Source organism: Alosa pseudoharengus, unplaced genomic scaffold, assembly GCF_046254945.1.
Source record: "Alosa pseudoharengus isolate Yale_2024_CS ecotype anadromous, Long Island Sound unplaced genomic scaffold, YU_APseudo_1.1 YU_APseudo_1.1_scf_21, whole genome shotgun sequence".
Taxonomy (NCBI): domain Eukaryota; kingdom Metazoa; phylum Chordata; class Actinopteri; order Clupeiformes; family Clupeidae; genus Alosa; species Alosa pseudoharengus.
Genome location: NW_027468674.1, coordinates 33,891,972 through 33,911,086, shown reverse-complemented (window position 1 = coordinate 33,911,086; position 19,115 = coordinate 33,891,972). Strand labels below are relative to the sequence as shown.

Below are 19,115 nucleotides of genomic sequence, written 5' to 3'. Positions count from 1 at the left end.
AGCGAGATTATAACCGAGGATGGAGGTCACCTGCTGCATCAACCCATAGTGTCTCACCACCTCCTGCTGCCTCCAGTGAATCCCCCGAACCCATGCAAGTGGATCGAGCCCGTTTGTCTCCGGCTGAGAGGAAGAGGAGGATGGACTCCCATTCTTGCCTGTATTGTGGCCAACCCGGTCATTTTGTTGCCCATTGCCCGGTAAAAGGCAACGCTCACCTGTGAAGGGGGAGTTACTGGTGAGCGCTACTCCTCTTCTACCTCCCTCTACTACCCGGTTCCTCATCTCAGCCACCCTCACTGCCGGGAGTCGTCGCCACCCTGTGTCCGTCCTCATTGATTCTGGCGCTGATGGGAATTTCCTGGATGCTCGTCTGGCTGCTGAACTCTGCCTCTCGCCCATCAAGCTCCAACAGCCTCTTGAGGCAAAGGCCTTGACGGGGGCGAAATTGGCCCTGGTGTCCCACGTCTCCCCACCCTTGGGTCTGCTCATTTCTGGAAACCACCAGGAGGTGTTGTCCTTTCACCTGCTAGAGTCGCCACATGCACCTGTGGTCCTGGGCCATCCATGGCTGGTCAGACATAACCCACACATAGATTGGGCTAGGGGCAACATAATGGGTTGGAGCTCTTCCTGTATGTCTAATTGTCTGCGTAATGCCCTCATTCCTCTGTCTTCAGGTCCTTCTAGTGCAGCTCCTCTCGTGGACGACCTGTCTGGGGTACCCCCGGAGTATCTGGATCTCAAGGCTGTTTTTAGCAAGGCCCGAGCTACCTCATTGCCACCTCACTGCCCGTATGATATGGCCATTGATCTTCTGCCAGGTACGTCACCCCCTAGGTCGTCTCTACCAATTATCCATTCCTGAAACTAAGACCATGAATGAATATATTGGGGACTCTCTAGCCGCAGGAACCATTCGACCTTCCTCCTCTCCTGCCGGGGCGGGTTTTTTCTTTGTGGGGAAGAAAGACGGCTCCTTGCGCCCCTGCATAGATTACAGGGGTCTGAATGACATCACCGTCAAGAACCGCTACCCGCTCCCCTTGATGTCGTCGGCTTTTGAGCAACTACAGGGGGCCAAGATTTTTTCAAAACTCGACCTCCGTAGTGCCTACCATTTGGTCCGAATAAGGGAAGGGGATGAGTGGAAAACTGCATTCAACACGCCATCTGGCCACTATGAATACCTGGTCATGCCTTTCGGTCTAACTAACTGCCCAGCAGTTTTCCAGTGTCTTATAAATGATGTCCTCCGGGACCTGTTGGGAAAATTTGTGTTTGTTTATCTGGATGACATTTTGATTTTTTTCCCAATCTGTCTCCCAGCATGTTCAACATGTCCGCTGTGTCCTACAACGCTTGCTCGAGAATCAACTCTTCGTCAAAGCAGAGAAATGTGAATTCCACAAAGAGACAATTTCCTTCCTGGGCTTCGTAATAACATCTGGGGGAATTAAGATGGATAGTCCCAAGGTCAAGGCTGTTACTAACTGGCCTCAGCCAACCACTAGACGGGAGCTCCAGGCGTTTCTGGGATTTGCTAACTTTTATAGACGTTTTATAAGAAATTATGGCACAGTGGCCGCGCCCCTCACGTCCTTGACTTCTTCCAAGGTACCTTTTTCCTGGACCCCTGCCACCGAAGAGGCTTTTGTGCAGCTTAAAAAGCTTTTTACTACTGCCCCTATTTTGTGCCGTCCAGACCCGACTCGCCAATTCATTGTTGAGGTAGATGCCTCAAATGTAGGGGTGGGGGCGGTTCTGTCCCAGCGCTCCGCCACCGATCAGAAGATCCATCCCTGCGCGTTTTACTCCCATCGACTCACCCCAACCGAGCGCAACTATGACGTAGGAGACAGAGAGCTGCTGGCCGTCAAGCTCGCACTCGAGGAGTGGCGCCATCTGTTGGAAGGCACTGAGAAGCCATTTTTAGTGTGGACAGACCACAAAAACCTGGAATACTTGCGTTCAGCCAAACGCTTAAATCCTCGTCAAGCCCGTTGGTCTCTGTTCTTCTCCAGGTTCAACTTCTCTCTGTCTTTCCGTCCAGGCTCTAGGAATGGCAAACCTGACGCACTCTCCCGCCAGTTCCCAGATTCTGGTTCTGTGCCCGCTCCCAGTACCATCCTGCCTCTTCAGTGTGTTGTGGGGGCCGTCACATGGGACATAGAGTCCACCGTCCGCACTGCCCAGTCTGGTGAGTCCACTCCTTCTGCCTGTCCTCCTAACCGACTTTTTGTGCCTCAATCTGTCCGTCCCCTGATCGTCGTGTCTGTGTTTGTGAGACCTGCTTAAGACTACCTGTACCCGGCACGTAAGCTCGGCTGACTTCAGTTTTTTGTGCTCTGTTTAGTTTTGAAACAACCCCGCCTGAGAGGTCTTTTGTTTTCAAGAGCCTGTTTTTGTTTGATGACCAAGTTTGTCGAGTATTGGCTATTTTCACACCAATAAACCAAGACTGCAAGATATTCAGTAATCTGCATTTGATTCCTCTGGCCACCCTGACACAAAACCTGTATACATCATTCAGAATTGGTTGTGCCTTGCCAGATGTGCAAGAGGCCCACCTGCAGTCGGCCATTTTGAATGGAGAAACAGTAACATAAATTTGATCATGTAAAGCAACATATTTTATTAGTGATGTTGATTCCCAAGAGTCCAAGCTTTCAAATGGTGTAAAATATGACTATGCTACACAACATTATGATGCATAAAAATGACTTAGAATGTTGGGGGGAGGTGGGTGACTGTTTCATTTCTGGAACGCATGGAAACTAAGTGGTTGCATAAGATGAATCTTGGGCATATTTTGGCATATTTATTCCACATTCGTTTAGCAGTTATCCTCGAGACTTTGAATACTCACTGTGCACGCTACTAAGGTGAACAACTGCAGACACATTAGACAGCCTTAACATCTTGAATTAAACTGGGTTTTTATCCTATACTAGCCTACCACATTTCACCATTAAGGTGTGTTTACTTCTATTTTAAACTACAGGCCTAATAATAATATAGTTTTTATATCCAGTTATTTTATTGTTCAAAACGTCTTGACTGAGTAGCCTATAAAACTAGTGTGTTTTAACCAAGGCTTTGAACGGGTTCAAGAACGAAAACGAAAACCAGAAACTTTTGATGTTTTGCTACAAAACCAGAAACTTTAAATTTTTTATGTTCCGGAACAGAATTGTTTAAAATAATGGTAACCGGTTAATACCTTTATTTTTTCGTTCTTTGACAATATTTCTGTGCAATATGACTTGAGAAATGGAAAAGAGAAACTTGCCGGCAAGTAGCCTAATCAAGAAAACAAAATGGAACCTTTAGAGAATATTCTAGAAACAATCTCTAAATGGGTAACCTTCAGCAAACCTTTAGAGAACATTCCCTGAACGTTACCTGTTTGTAGGGAACCTATCTGACTGATGCTTTATGTTGGTTCGTTCAGTCCAAAATGGTGAAAGTGCTACCAAAGCACCATCTAGCAGCTGGTAAAAAAGTGTTCTGCCTCTTCAGCTTCTATCCTACCACGGTTGCAGCTATGTGATTGGGAATGGGAGAGGTAATAAAGACTGGTGTGGTCCTTACTTGAGCTCCTGGGCAATGGCAGCAATCTGTTCCACACGGTCTTGATGAGCAGCCAGGTCACTCTCAAAAGCCTCATGTTTCCTCAAAAGGGCTCGCAACTCGGTCAGAGATGCGGCCTCATAGTCCCTCTGCATCAGCAAGCAATCTTTACCTGTGTCATTATGAAATACCTTATTATCCTCATTATTACTTTTATTTTCATCATTTTTATTGTTATGTAGTAGTAGTATTATAGCTATGTGCTGCCTATTACCTTCAGACCATGCTTCATGGGTGGCGCCTTTCTGCCGGAATTTTTCTGCCAGATGGTCTAGTCGCTCAAGTCGACGAATCTCACTAAGCAACCACTCCTCATAGCCCTTCTCTGCCTGGTCAAGGCCTTGCCATGCTGTGGTGATATCCTACCGACCAGAGAAAATGACAGTTGACAGTCAGCTGTTGATGAACTGTCTGTTGTTGCAGGCGTTTTCGTTCAACAGAAGAAGTAATCCGGGGGTCACAACATTGCTTCCAGGCTCTTTTAAATATCACACCATTCTAGTTGTTATTTATCATCCATAAAGAAGGTTGGCCAATTATGTTTGAAATCTTTGAAAATGAGTCTCTACCATTAGTCCTCATCATTGGTTGCAGTTACTAGACTTATTTCCAATACATCCTCTTTACTAGAGGTTTATTATATTCTAGTTTATTATTCTATTATTCAAGGTGTATTACTCTAATTCTTTGTTACATACTGAGCTCTTGTCTCCTTGCCTCTGTCCACCAGATCCACCTGCCCCTCCCTTGGATTTACTGACAATGTATATAAAACGTAAAATGGTATTATAGCTGCTGAGAAAAAATGGCCCAAATTCATTAGATTCCAATGATCTCAGTATAGTTTTTTCATCTACAGGTAATGATCAATATCTAACGTTTAAATACTTTGAGATTGAAAATTGCTACAGGAGCTTCATACCACACGATAGATTGGAAACAGAGCTGTTAAATCCAAATGATAATATAAAAGTACAACTCACCGATACCATCTTCCCCTCAGATGGCATAAAAGCTGGTCGGTTGCTGATGCGAAGTTTGGTCTGGAGTGTGTTGAAATTAATCTCCAGCTGGCACTTCTCTTGGACTTTGGGTGGCTTGTGCATTCGCCGATAGTCACGGAAGTCCTCCAGCTTTCGCCTCATGGCCATCATAGTCTTTTCTGGGGCACGATTTTCAAGCCAGGGTGTAGTACGACGGATCCACTCCAGCAGCTACACAAAGACACTGGTCAAGCTCTATGAAGACTCCAAATAACTACCTAGATCAGTGTTATTTCAAGTAATACCTCACTGGCCAGCCTCTCGTACTCCTCCATCAGCTTCTCATTCTCCTGATTTACTCCCAACACCTTGCAGATCCTGTTAGCTGCAGTCTCTGCCTGAACACAAAACATCACCACTGTCTTATTTCAGTTGACATTCTAAGACCAGTGCAACACAAATCCATGGAATTAATTAAACTATGGCAAACCTATACTATCTATCTATCTATCTATCTATCTATCTATCTATCTATCTATCTATCTACTGGCTGTGCTTCCATTACATTAATAGGTTTCAAGTCAAAGCTAACTTGTCCTAAGTTACATGGATCACAAAAGAAACAGTTTTAACAAAGACTGTACAGGTCTGTCCTGGGCTCTAGAAATTAAGATATGGACATCAATGTCTGCCCAGTGTATGATGAAAGGAGGTCTGATCTCAGAAAAACAAATAGAAGATTATGTTGACGTTATATCTGACGTTATACCTGTTCTGCTCCAGCAAATGCATGATAGAAGCATGAGACATAGGTCATGATAGCTCTCTCATCTGGCTTGGGCGTGTTGACAATGTCTAGTTAAAAGGATAGACAGGGTGAATAAGAGGAATGAAGAAACAATACAGAAGTGACAGGTTCTGTGAATGAGAGAACTGAGATGACTGAACAGAACAGTAAGAGGGTTTTACAAAAATACTTAGGAAGGTGGAGATTACAAAAAAGGAAAATGTAAAAGGGAATTTCATTGCCCTGAAGGCTCTAAGGCTCTTGCCATCTTGGCATAAACGTTTAGCCTGGTAAACCAAACTCATTCACGAAGTGAATAGTCTGGTCACTCATGATTGAGAAACCTTTCCACCACTTGCATTGCGATGGGCATAGATTTTGAAATCAATGGTCCAGCCTAACCAATCACATTGATCAGGGATTCATAACATTACTTCCTACTTCGCCTAAACTTTACAAACTGACAATAAACAGCATGGGCAGTCAGGAAACGATGTACGTTGGCCTACCTTTGCTGTAAATAAATGTACACATTCTTCCAACTACAATTTTTGAAGTTTGCAGGCGTTGCTACTACTATTTATCACAGCCACTTTCGATTGCGAAACTATAGTTTCATCCCTTCTCATCGCTGATTGGACAGGTAATCTGCCAACCGATGGAAACATTAATGAACTTTGGTGTTCCAGACTAGTATCTCCCTGAAAGAAGATCTAGGTGGGCATGGCCAGGCCAATAATCTTTGGGAAGTCAAATTCAATTATTGAATTTCTTTGCATAATGTTTAAGTCTATCGGCCAGTTCAGACAAAAAATATGAGTTGTAACTAGGCTACTTGAAACCAGCAGCATTCTAATACCTCATATAGGCTACATGTACACGGTTGTTTAAAACAGACATTTTTCTATGGGGTTGGGCCTCTCGTCCACACGTATACAGCGGTTTTAACTCTCTCAAAGTTCGTGTTCAGAGATATTTTTTGTGGACAGATTTAGGGAAAAAAAACATGGATTGGGAATTTTGTTTTTAAAATACCCAGGTATGTGGAAACCAGGGCCTAACACCAGACAATCAAACCATCTTGCAACCATGCAACAGACTCAACATTTCCATAACATCACCAATTTTACAGTCTTGTCTTTGTCTCACAGAAATAAATGAAATCTTTTAAGATTACTTAATTCTGACCTGTCTCTTCTAAACCCCTTTAGGAGAAATAGGGAGCAAAAATGCATCAGTCTAAGATCAGTGCAGGGAGAGTATTTCAAGATCCTGTTTTACGCCGGTGCATCATTACCCACTACTGTGTCCCTAGCCATGAAAAGACAGAAAGCTGTGCTGTGTTTATTACCCAATGTGCTTAAATGTCCAAAAAAATGATATTTATTCACTCAATGAAATGTTATTGGGGTAAATGTTGCTGTTTCAGTGTTCATTCTTGATACATTTTCAACTGCAACCCATTGTTGGGCAGTATACCCTACTGTGAAAGCAAATTACAATTAATGTAGCCTACAAGCTCAAGTAAAAGGTGGGTGCAAAATGGGTATCTATGCTACTGTAGGCTACTTGCAACATGCACACCTGTTTCAGCAATGCAAGCTTTTGCTGAAATCCTGCAGATGCATAAATGGCGTACGCAAGTTCTGTTCGCTCTGCAGAAGTATGTTCACTTTGCAATTCGGTCACCATGCAAGTGTTGGAAACATTTTCCAATCATGAGTGTCCATACTATTCACAAAGTGAATGAGTCTGGATTTAACCAGGCTATAAAATAGTAACCTGACTCTCGCCAGATGAATTTCGTTCCGCCTAGCTCCGCCTAGCTCCACTCACATCCATCTGGGATCGGTTCCGTTGAGAGTGATTTCAGCACAAGATTGTATGGTAGAGCCAATCAGGACGCAGGGCAGGAGTTTCATATATGTGACGTTGCGCATATTTTAATAAGGCCCAGCCTTCTGAAGCACCACTCCAATGGATCGATCCCAGATGGATGAGTGGAGCTAGGCAGAGAGTCGAGGTTAATAAAATAGGGCTCCTTAAGTTGAACTTAAATTGGACTTGAGTTGAGACAAGAGAAAAGCTATTTCTTAGGAGTTTCTAATGAGAAATGCAAGACAATGGTCAACACCTTATGTTCATCATTCCTTGAGCTCAACAATGACTAGGACAAATAGGCTACACAAAAAAGAGATCTGATTTTTCTTTCCTCTGGGTAACTAACAAGTCCACAGCCACTTGTGGATGTTGAGTTTATGTTTGTTAGACCTTATGTTTAGTCATCAGATTTCTCTTACATGACAGTTAGAAAACAAAGAGGTAATATTTTGATACCTTCTGCATCCAGCATTTTGGGGATATCTAGATGCTTTTCAGCAACCTCAAGGGCCAAATTGAGGTTACCCACTGGATCATTCTACAGGGGGCAAAAAAATCCACCATGAGTTTCTGAGATAGAAATGAGTTAGATCAAGGAACAAGTCAAATTGAAACAAAGAAACAATACAATATTCATATGCAGTACATGTCTAAATTGTTTACAGACGCACAAAAAAGCAGGCATATGCAGTGAGAACAGAGGCTGATGCCAATATTTGCTAATTAATTTTTTGACACGTCGTAGGACGCAATGAAACAGAGATCAGTTGAGTAATTAGCTATAATAATGAGCTTTTTTAACATCTACGGACATGACAGATATTGGCTTTAAATGAGAATTTGTCATCGATACTTTCTAGAAGTTTCATGGAAATCGTGCAACTTTAAAATAATTCATGCACTGACAACTTCTTCATCTGTGCACTAACCTACCGTATTTTCCGGACTATAAGTCGCACTTTTTTTTCATAGTTTGGCTGGTCCTGCGACTCAGGTGCAACATATATATATATTTATATATATGTTTTTTTCCTCTTCATGAGACATATTTTCACTGGTGCGACTTATACTCAGGTGCGACTCATAGTCCGGAAAATACGGTACTCATGTTTTTGTGCAACATAGTGTCGCTTGTTATTAAATCAACCAAATGGTTTTGCCCAGCAATTCAATTAGCACTAGTTAGTTTAAGTGAGACAGAATTCATTAACACATTGTATGATGCGCTGCGTGTCATAAAAAGTAGATATTAGTAGATAAGTAGATAATAGATATGACCTGAAGCTTAAATTGGTGTTAACTACAGTATGCTATTGGTGTTTGCAAGGTTTTGCATGTCTTTTAGACAGATAGTTCAAATAGTTTTAGGCCAAAACTTATAGCACTCAGTAGCAGCAACATTAGTCCTCTCCCATGCATAGTGAGCATGAGGCTGACCAATGACCTTGTTCAACTTTGCGTAGTCAATGAGATCAGGGCGATGTCTATGTATCAGAGCACAGAATGCCAGGCCATCTTTCCAACTTTGTAGTCACAAAGGAAAAATGGGTGTCAATTTAAGGATCAAATGTAGTACAAAGAATTTTGCTGAATACACAACATGAAAGAATGAGACAAAAATAATACATTTTGTGCACATCAGGGAAATCTTTGTTTCCATTGCTAAAAATAGTATGTCATATTTCTTAACCAGAACAATGTTTGCAAATGTGTGTGTATAAAAGAAGTAAGTATTATGGTTTGTCTTAATGTCTGTTTGATGCAGCAGGCCTCTCAATCTAAGAAAAAAATATCCTATGGGAAACAAATATTATCCTTCTACCATATTATGAAGTCACATTTAAAAACAATTCCCTAACTGTAGACTCTACTCCCAAAACTGCTGAGAAAACAAACATCATTATCAACACCACACAAAAGCCCTCAAAGACATATACACTACACACTGCTAGTCACATACAGTAAATTACTGCCATGCTTATCCTTTTTCCCAACAACAACCTCTTTACATATTGAACACAAAATAAAAGATGCAAGTAACGTATATTTTTTGTCACTGTACTATAATAAAATGAACTAAAATTCAGTGGAAAGGTAAATTAATGTAAAAATATGGGTAACACTTTACTTGACAGTATCGACATAAGAGTGACATGACACTGTCATGACATATGAAACCTAACCCTAACCCCAATCCTAACCTCTAACCCTAACCCTAACTATAACTCTAAACCTAACCCTAACTTGTTATGACAAAAAACTAAGGTCACTTAATTATGTCATAAACATTTATGACTTGTTTATGACACGTTCATGACAGTGTCATGTCACTCTTATGTCGACACTGTCAAGTAAAGTGTAACCACAATATGCAGCTGGTTTTCTTTGGATATTGAATGTCAATGCTTCCTGGATAAGCACATGGTGCAGCAATATGAATACATGTGTGTGTAGGGTTTTGCACTGAAACAGAAAACCTGTGTTTATAGTTTTGGGAAACTAAATGGTATTACGGTATGCCATTATTGTTTTATTTGGGATGTTTAGTTGATAAGTCTGATAATAATGAGTAAGCATTAAAAACTGTGTTCGTAATTAATTTAACAGTGACTGAACTAGACTAGTCAGTTTAGCTTTAACATTGTTGGAGTCTTTCAGAGTCTCCAACACTGAAACCATGACAAAATCCCTGGTGACATGTATGTACAAGTGCTGATCGGCATAAGAGATAAGATAAGGACAATCACAACTTTGACAATATCCTAAAAAGGGTTAAAGAGAAAGTAGCACCAGTGAGTGTTTTCTCAATGGGTGAAATATTTTAAATCACACTAACCTGCAATGAAAGTTCTGAACATTAACATTCCGGTAAGGGGCAGTCTTTCTCTGACACCAAAGGAGGAGGCCCTCCTTAGCAGATGTTTCTGAAATATACACATTTTATATTTTGGGTGCGTTTCAATCTGACATGCTCTGGACGTTTCGGGAGTGTGGCGCTCTGAATAAATACACAATACATCTGAATTTACAAACGGTTATGTGTCGCTCGGAGCGCTCATAGTGGCATTTACGAACGCACCCCAAGTAAGCTTTATGATAAAGAGCATGATCATTAAACAATTTCATTCATGCAACAACTATCTTGCTTACCTTCAACAGTAATATCCTGGATGGCAAAGCGAAGGATGATGGTCCAGATCATGCCCAAAGTCATCTTTACATTTCCATCCACAATTTCTACGGGATAAAAATAGCTATATTTATGCAAAATGCCACCATCCCATCAATATTAATATTTCAGTTGCCCTAAAAGCTAAGAAGCAAACAGATGGAGAACGTGCCTAAGTCATGACACTTCTCTGTAACTTATTACCATCTCAAAATTATGCCAACCTACCCTCTGCACCAATGGAAACGAGCTTTACTCCTTTACTGGTAATGTACTCCAATGCTTTGTTAACATTGGCTATTTTGTGAAAGCGCATTTTTCCTCTGTCAGGTTTAGGTAGTCGTTCCCCTGTAAACCAAAAAGCCATCTCTTAAAAACTGCAGAAATGACTGCAAGAGTTACTGAAAAGAATCCAGACAGTTAATGTCAGTGTTACCAGAGATAACCTCCAGTAAGAGCATAAGTTTGAGGCCATTCCGGAAGTCCTCCTCAATATTCTCAATCTGAGTCCCCGCTTTCCTCAGGTGGGAGTTGCACCAAGCGGTAAAAGTCTTCAAAAAAGAGAGGAAAAGAAGGAAATAATTGTCTATATGTATGCATTAGTAAAATAACATCTTCACCACATTCATTATATGGTCATTTCTAAGTTTACACCAAAACTTACTTTTAAAAGAAAACCATGGTTTAGCCACAGCACTCATGTTTTAGTGTCAGCAAAAAAAGTTGTTATGCCAACTGAGTTTTACAGATTACTTAATACCAAAACACAGTATAATGCAGATAGACCCAAAGCAGACAGAATATAGAAATTGAAGCACAGTGAAACACAGTGATATGGGGGGACTGAACTGGGGAGTCTCCACATATAATGACCACACTATGATGTGGCCTCTGAGCAAATTCTTCAGTTGACTAAAAGTGTTATGTTATGTAGCACACAATGCTTCCGAGATACTCTCACGCAATCATGCTGAAAAGGTAAAAGTGCCAGTACCAAGATATAAGCAGAGCAATAACAAATAGCTACAACAACTATACAAAATGTGCCAAGCCTTTGTCATCAAGTGTTGCTAAATATGTGACCCGCCAATATCACCCCATGGATGACTAATGGTCCACCAGACACATTGCAAACAGGCGATTCCATTGCTATTGGTGGACATCTGAATGTCCCCTATCCACCACACACTACTATATTCAGAACAACAGCTGGAGAGTTAGACAACAAAGCATGTTGTGATAGCTGTAAACAGGTGTTCATTGCCAGATATCATTACTTATCATTCTAACCTTAGAAATTCATTTTTGTTATACAATTGTATTTCATTGCATCTAGCAAACGGAATAGAAACTTGCAATAAAATATTCTGTAGCTTAATATTTGTATTTGTTTTTTATTTTACTTGTAACTTACTTACCTAAACTACAAGAACAACACAGGAGTTACACCGCAACTCATATATGAAATCACTTTAAATTCATATTATTTTCCTTATTAGAAATACTAGACTTGACAACAGGCATGTGAGTGTTCAAGAGGCACGAAGTGAAAAATCATGAGAGCCATAGTGGCACTACTCCCGTGTATCTTCATCACCAAAAGTGAACTGCATGGGGTCAAGGCTGCATGTTCAAGTGATGGAGGACCAACAGGTCAATAAAAAAAGTGACGGTAAACCCTTTGCCAGATTAAAGAAGCCAGCATGAGGTGGAGTACTAACACAGCAATGTCTCTGAAAATAATTAACTGTGTATTTGACCTGCTGGTTGGTCAAGAAACCTATTTTCTGCAGTCATGCATGGGTTTAGATATTAAATTGAACCTATGAACACAATAAAAAAAATCAGGCTGTCTTCTTTAGCAACAATGAAAACATCGAAACGACATCTTTCTTTATTTCACAGAAAAACGGTAGGCTAAAGCAGCAAATATGTTTATTACCAGAACACTGATCACATTATATACACATTATATACACATACATGCATAGTATAAATTGTCCCAATATGTCTTTTTCTAAGTGGTATAGCTTAGGAAATTAGTATGTAACATTTATGTCAATGACATATGTTCCATTAACACTTTTCTGACCTATTCTGACTTTAACCTGTAACTTCCGTCTATACTCTCATCAGTGCCCTCTAACTATATGGCCCGATCAGTGCAGTAAACTTATGCTTACCAGTTATATTGGTAAATAAACTGAAAAAGACTGGACCAAACAAATCTATTGTTTATCCTGAATACATCGACAGATGTATCAACAGAAGAGCATAAAAACTGTGCAGTGAGTTATGTTGAAATACTGCATAAGCGATTCACAAATGTAAGAAAAATAAACCAATGTCATGGGGAGTGATCCAACACTGTGGATCTAAAAGTATTGTGGCTCCTAAATATAGATTTTATGACTGGATCAAAGCCTTCTTTCAGCACCTACTATGTTTGGATCGTCACTGTGCTGTGGCCTTACACCTTGACCCAATGAAATGTGACACCATTACCATTATACCTCTACAGTGCTATACCCTTCAGTCCACAGACGTCACTAGACACATTTATGGTTAAGGGAACTAAGCCATCAACCCCCCAACCCCCCCCGCCCACACACACACACACACACACACACACACACACACACACACACACCACCCCCGGGTCAAAAAACAGTGAGGCTACTTGGTCAGGTTGATGCACAGTAGATTTCATCAATATTTGTAGAGAAAAGATGTAATGAGGCTTATCCAATCGATTTATTTTGCAATGTGGAAAATAGGCCTAGACTTATGTTCTGTTATTGTCACCTTCCATGCATGTGTAAAATGAACAAATACAAACTGAAGTAGGACTAGTTATCTAAAGTTAAACTTTAAAGTAGGCTGTTACCCGGAATATAGGATAGACAAACCCATCAAACAAAGAATATGTAACATTAGGATGTATCCTTTCTCTCTTGGGCCAGGACTCATTAGGCTAATCTGTAAGGTTATTTTTTTATGTTATGTGGCACCTTCAACTAGGCTTCCTGGTTAAAACCAATGTATTAACATAGCCATATCAGTCCAAACTTCGAAGTATAGTAGGCTACAGCAAATCCCATCCTATGTGTCTAAATGAATGGTAAGTAGCCTAGGTTAGCCTATTGCACATAGCACTTCTTGGAAAACAAACCTTCCTCTGTTGCTTCTCCCATGCCGGGTCCAGCAGAAGATCTCTGTCCCACTCATCCTCCTGGGTCATGTAGACTTCTTGCACATAACCATTGTTGTATTGTATTGTCTCTTCTTGGAACATGACTGAAATAATTTAGAACAGAAACAGAAATGATTAGTGGGTAAGCAAATCTGTTGATCCTTGCTGCCTAATTCGACCGGGATGTCTTATGCCCGCCGGTTGCCTATCAATTAATATTAGTTTGTCATGTGACTATGTCACGCATTGTCCCCACATCGCGGCACTATCCTACTCAAGGACTGTCGAGTGGGCTATCCCAGACTATGCCGTCTGTGTCCTACACGCAATGATGATGGTTTGAGACAAGCTATTGGCTAGTCGATTTTTTACTTTAGACCTGCTTTAGACACGCAATGCTTTAGACCCCCCCATCCCCGCCCGGGGGAACGCAAAAGGGGCTCTAAAAAATATTCCCACCTCTACAAAGATAATTCCCACTATGGTCCTTCGGGGGCTCCGTATTCCTGGCAGTAAAGAAAAGTATAATCAAGTAGGCCTATAATCATCAATTTGGAATTATCCGACATTTAAGTGATGGGCCTAATTGTAGGCCTACAGGGGTGTCCTGTGTAGGCTATTACAAACACAATTTTGCTGTAATTCAGGCATTGATAAATGTCTGTGGTAGGAAATAGCTGTGCACGTATGGGCGTTTTCATGTTTGCTCTAGAACCTGATTAGAATGAGCCAACACCAATTCTCAATTGAGAATGGGACTGGACTCACTTCATTAATTTTTTTTATTTATTTTCACAGGGTCAAACAAGCGGTGAAATCAAATGTAAGCTCATTAAACGCTCACCAAATCTTTTTGGAGACACATCTTCCTTCTTGGCATCAAATTCAAAATGAACATACTGTATATTCAAAAAACTGATTGCACTATTTCCCATTAACTACAGGGGTTTGAATTTTCTGTAAATTCTGTTTTTACATTTTACAGTGTGCCAACGCTTTGAGGAACTGGGACTGTATGACCCATTCAATTTCGCTCTACATTCAAATTGCCCAGGTAAACTAACCTAACCCTGCTCCAAATACCCATTCAAATTGCCCAGGTAAACTAACCTAACCCTGCTCCAAATAGCCATTATCATAGAGGATTTCAAGCCATCCTGGAAGCTTGTTCCAGGCAACCAACTGTTCTTAATCCACAGATAGACATCAGCCAACTAACATAAAAAAGCATTTATTATCATGACATACAATAATTGATTCACAAATCATTTGGGAAAATAATATTACATAAGTAAAAAATATACAAAATATACACCAATCATTAACATTCATAAAACCCGTGAACATTCGTGAAGTAGTCAAGTACTACTGTACAGTATATCTTGTCAATCAATGCATTCAGTGGCCAGTGCACATTTCTGCCCTTATCCCAGTCATTTGTGGGAGCAGTTACACCAGATTGTCAGTGATGGGGAAAGAGCACCAGCAACACATGCTTGATAGAGCATCCATAGTTCTGGCTGCACAGAACCAATTAAAGTTAACAAAATATCCTCATAAAGACAGCATCCCTTAACTCTTCATGCATTACATTTGAAGCAATGATAGAAATATACCTGACATAAAAATAGAGATCCTAATTTCATAATGGTTTCAACGGATCTACTATATTCAAAATAAAACAGAAAACATAATGAAAAAAAAATATTTCCCACAATTCAATGCTTGACAGTCTGTTGTCTGATATATTCCTAAGTCACCTTCTACAGCATCATAAGTTCTGCTAAAGCAGTTAGTTGAGGTTGGACAAGTAGAGGTGGCTCTTAGGGTCATTAGACAGCCCTAGACAGCTGCAAGGACAGCTGTATCAGAGATCTCATTGGAATATGAGTTTTAAAGTGGCTGGAATTTGGACAACTCCTATATTTGTGCACTTAAATCCTACATATCAAATGTTAGACAGCATCATAAAAATGTTTAAAAGGCCTGTTGGGGTGTGATAAAATGACAAAGGCTTCTGTATGTTTGTGTCTGTGTGAGAGGGCGGTGGCAATCATGTGACCAGTACAGAAATGTATAAATCATTGAAAAGTAATTGGCAGATGATGGCACTGAAAGTGGGAAAAGTGTTATGGAGTGTGTAAAAGGGGAGGCAAAAAAGTTTGAGAATGCTAACATTTCATATTCTTTTGTCACGTTTTGGTTTGGCCAGACTGGAAATGCAAGGAGGGGTAGAGAGGGAACCAGCACCTTCCCCTGGGGACAGACTAGCACATCTATATTACACCACAATCAGTATTAATCAAGAGAAATCTACTCCACTCCATGACCCAAGTCCATGTTCATCATGTAACCTACTGTGGCCAAAATGTAGTACCTGTGCTTTATTAGCTACATGTAAGGCTCTGGTTATGCAAGTGGATTATTACAAATCTTGCACCAGTTACACTAAATGCTGTCAGATTTCCTGCACTCTCAATAAATTTGTTTAAAAAAAATCATGACCATTGAAAATAACTAGAGGTAGACTGGCAACGTTTTTAGTTTAGGTTATGGTTAGATAAGCCTCCTTCAACAGAGAAAATAAAGCTTTGTGAATACAGTACATGGCAATGAGGAATGTATGCAGATGCATGAGGCTGTTGCACACACACTCATTAGCCCAAATTGCTGTAGCCAAGCATGTACAGCACACCAGAAGTCAACAGCAAGGTCATGAGTTTCAGGTAGTTTGTGTACAGTCATATGTACTATTTGCAGTTATCCAATCACAAAATACTGAATAACAGTGTCTGTCAATGTAAAAGTAAATGACTGACATATGCTTAACTTATGACAAAATATAAAAGAGTGCAATACAAAGTGCTTACTCCCCAATAATGAACTGATATGACTTATTTGTTCACCATGGACAGTGCTGGACAGAGATTTCATTACTCTGAGCTCTTGAAAGTGAGGCATTTGATCCAAGTCCAAGGTGGATGTTTTTACATTCACCTCTGCTATAATCTCCCCACTGAGAGCCTACTATGATAATGGACTTGAATCAGGAGCGAGAAACCATAGGAGTCATCCAGTTTTTTTTCTAATTGTGCATCTGGAGGGGAACTGCCACAAATCAACATGGTGTATGTGTATGTGTGTGTGTGTGTTTTTTGGGGACATGATGAGGTGCATGATACCTAGCTTTGAACAGCAATCAGTCAAAAACATACAAAATAGTTTCTCCATACTTTTTGTGCCACTCTAAATAAGACATATTTAACTTCCCGAACTTCTTAACTGAGAACACCATTCTACCTCTGTGTTTCAGAAAGGAATGCAAGCAAACAAAACCAGGAGTAGGATATAGTGTTGTTCTTGAAAGGAGACATCCATGTGGATCTGACCAGGCTGGCTCTAGTGTCAGACACCTGTCCTCTTATATGGTAACAAATGCAGACTTCTTAACTTGAAGGTCAAAAGTATATCTGCCTTTTCAGGGATTTCAGTTCCCAATCTTGATCATTAGGACCTCAAAAAGGGGAATTCATGCCCAATTTTGTCTCAAACTGTAGCTTTTGCCTCTTCTGGTAGCGTACCCGGACCCTAAAACACAGCAAAGTCTGCATTAGAAACAAAGTATTTTCTCTGTCTGCCAAACAGTGCACTCATTGCACTCTAGCAACCTCAATCAAATGTTTTTTTTTTCTCAGGTTAGGATTCTTTACCTGATTTCATGTAGTTTGACAACTTCATTCACCAGGACCACCAGTATGGTGGACAGGAAGCCCACTAGCCAAACCATTAGGGGGATGTCACCAAGTGAGAAGCTCAGGTTTGCATTCCGGTCCTGCCACAACTGGAAGTCCACTGTGGCTTGTAACATCTGACCCAACAGCCTGTTGCAAATAATTTTAGTCATCCCATCATTAACAGCAAAATACCTGTGCTTTGTATTCCCTTTGCAGCTCCTTGTTCTCCACTCCCTCTGATCTAGCACATCTTTTGTCTGATCTACCAATCAACCTATTGTAGTTTTTTTTCTGTGTCATGATTTTCCCTATTTCTCAAAAAAGTGAATCAACAACATTACTTGACCTTAAACAAAAGCCGTTATAAATGTAAATCAATATAAATCATACTTTAAGTTGAGTGGACATCAGGGGAACTGTGGTGCAAGTGGTACCATTTGTGCCACATTTGGGTCCATGTGCCTACGGAGTCAGGCACCTCTCTCTCTCTCGCTCTCTCTCTCTCTCTCTCTGAATAGAAAAGCCTACTTAAAAAGCAGTGCTTATCTTCTATGAATACTATAAACAAGTTCAATCTTGTGAACGTCTTCAATGAAATTGTCAGCTATTTTTTTGACTCACCAATATACAGTATTTTTTGCAACAAATACAGAGAACAACCCCGGCAGTTATACAAGGGGTGGTGGTCACAAGCCAGATATGTTTAAGCATGTTTCATCAGCTAATTGATTAATTATATAATTAAGTACTTTTATTTGATGTATTTTATGCTACATTTCAAAGTTATTCTACTCAATTGGCAATGACTTCTTACTTGGATTACTTGAATGGCAGAACAAAACAGGAGAGGAAGGGCAAAACATATCAAATATGCTATTGTTTCCAACAGATGTACAGAGAAGCACTTACACTACAGGAACAGTGAGGCACCACCATGTGTTACTGAAGGGGGTTTTCTTCCACAGAGGCTGAGAGCGATGCACATAGCTCAAAGAGATGACAACTAAGGAACAAAAATGCAATTCTGTCATGTAATTTCTGTATAGTAAAATGATTAAGTGAAATTACAAATGTCTATTTGGCCTCAACTTTACCTGTGTGCAAGGCCAAAAATCCAGCCATGACCTTCTGGACCAGCAGCAGACCATTTGATAACTCATTAAACCACCCCGGAGCATCAGGAGATGAACTATGACAAAAAAGTAAGTTTTTATTAGCATTTTGATCAAATAAAACAAATAAATATAAATATAAATGTAGCCCCGTTCTGGTGAACCAAGCATAAAATGCATGGAACTGTTTTCAAATATAATACTAAAATCTGTAGCAAGCAATCTGTAGGAAGTACCTGACAGTAAATATGTGCAAGCAGCTGACGTTGACATCGGCTTTGGTGAAGTTAGCAGCTATGGAACAAACCTCTTGCAAGGAGAAGCCCAAACCCAGAAGGTAAGTTATCATGGTCAGACCAAATTTTAAGAGGAAGCACCCCAGGAAGTACTGCTGCGTCTGAGGAGTGGGCAGAGGAGGTTTAAAGAAAGGAACTATTTGAAGATAAAGAATACCACTGACTGTCTCATACGCATCCTTTACTGCCAGGTGAGTCAAACAAATGTTACAATGACGTACCTTTCTTGGAATAGCATCCAAGTTCTTACCAGTGGCGACAGTCATCACTGAACTGTCTGGTGGTTTACCAAGGAAGGATACACTGCAAAAGGAAGCATTACATGCA

General features: G+C 40.5%; 2 protein-coding genes across 3 annotated transcripts in view; both read right to left on the bottom strand.

The window, feature by feature from the left end:
* LOC143138621 (alpha-actinin-2-like) overlaps positions 1 to 13,839 on the bottom strand; it is a 32,279-nt gene extending 18,440 nt beyond the window's left edge. Inside the window, exons 1-12 of the mRNA XM_076299054.1 lie at positions 13,626 to 13,839; positions 10,890 to 11,004; positions 10,682 to 10,801; positions 10,435 to 10,521; positions 10,121 to 10,208; positions 8,729 to 8,807; positions 7,741 to 7,822; positions 5,386 to 5,471; positions 4,922 to 5,014; positions 4,617 to 4,847; positions 3,848 to 3,995; positions 3,595 to 3,745 (exon numbers count right to left, since the gene is read on the bottom strand). Coding sequence (XP_076155169.1) covers positions 3,595 to 3,745; positions 3,848 to 3,995; positions 4,617 to 4,847; positions 4,922 to 5,014; positions 5,386 to 5,471; positions 7,741 to 7,822; positions 8,729 to 8,807; positions 10,121 to 10,208; positions 10,435 to 10,521; positions 10,682 to 10,801; positions 10,890 to 11,004; positions 13,626 to 13,748 — 1,403 coding nt within the window. The 5' untranslated portion in view covers positions 13,749 to 13,839. The remainder of the gene's footprint in view (positions 1 to 3,594; positions 3,746 to 3,847; positions 3,996 to 4,616; positions 4,848 to 4,921; positions 5,015 to 5,385; positions 5,472 to 7,740; positions 7,823 to 8,728; positions 8,808 to 10,120; positions 10,209 to 10,434; positions 10,522 to 10,681; positions 10,802 to 10,889; positions 11,005 to 13,625) is intronic.
* A 1,022-nt stretch (positions 13,840 to 14,861) lies between these two features.
* Positions 14,862 to 19,115, bottom strand: part of tmem94 (transmembrane protein 94) — a 38,797-nt gene continuing 34,543 nt past the window's right edge. For both annotated transcript variants that reach the window (XM_076298693.1, XM_076298694.1), the window contains 6 exons: positions 19,010 to 19,091; positions 18,729 to 18,889; positions 18,475 to 18,569; positions 18,290 to 18,383; positions 17,357 to 17,527; positions 14,862 to 17,234 (listed from right to left, as the gene is read on the bottom strand). In XM_076298693.1, coding sequence (XP_076154808.1) covers positions 17,162 to 17,234; positions 17,357 to 17,527; positions 18,290 to 18,383; positions 18,475 to 18,569; positions 18,729 to 18,889; positions 19,010 to 19,091 — 676 coding nt within the window. In that variant the 3' untranslated portion in view covers positions 14,862 to 17,161. The remainder of the gene's footprint in view (positions 17,235 to 17,356; positions 17,528 to 18,289; positions 18,384 to 18,474; positions 18,570 to 18,728; positions 18,890 to 19,009; positions 19,092 to 19,115) is intronic.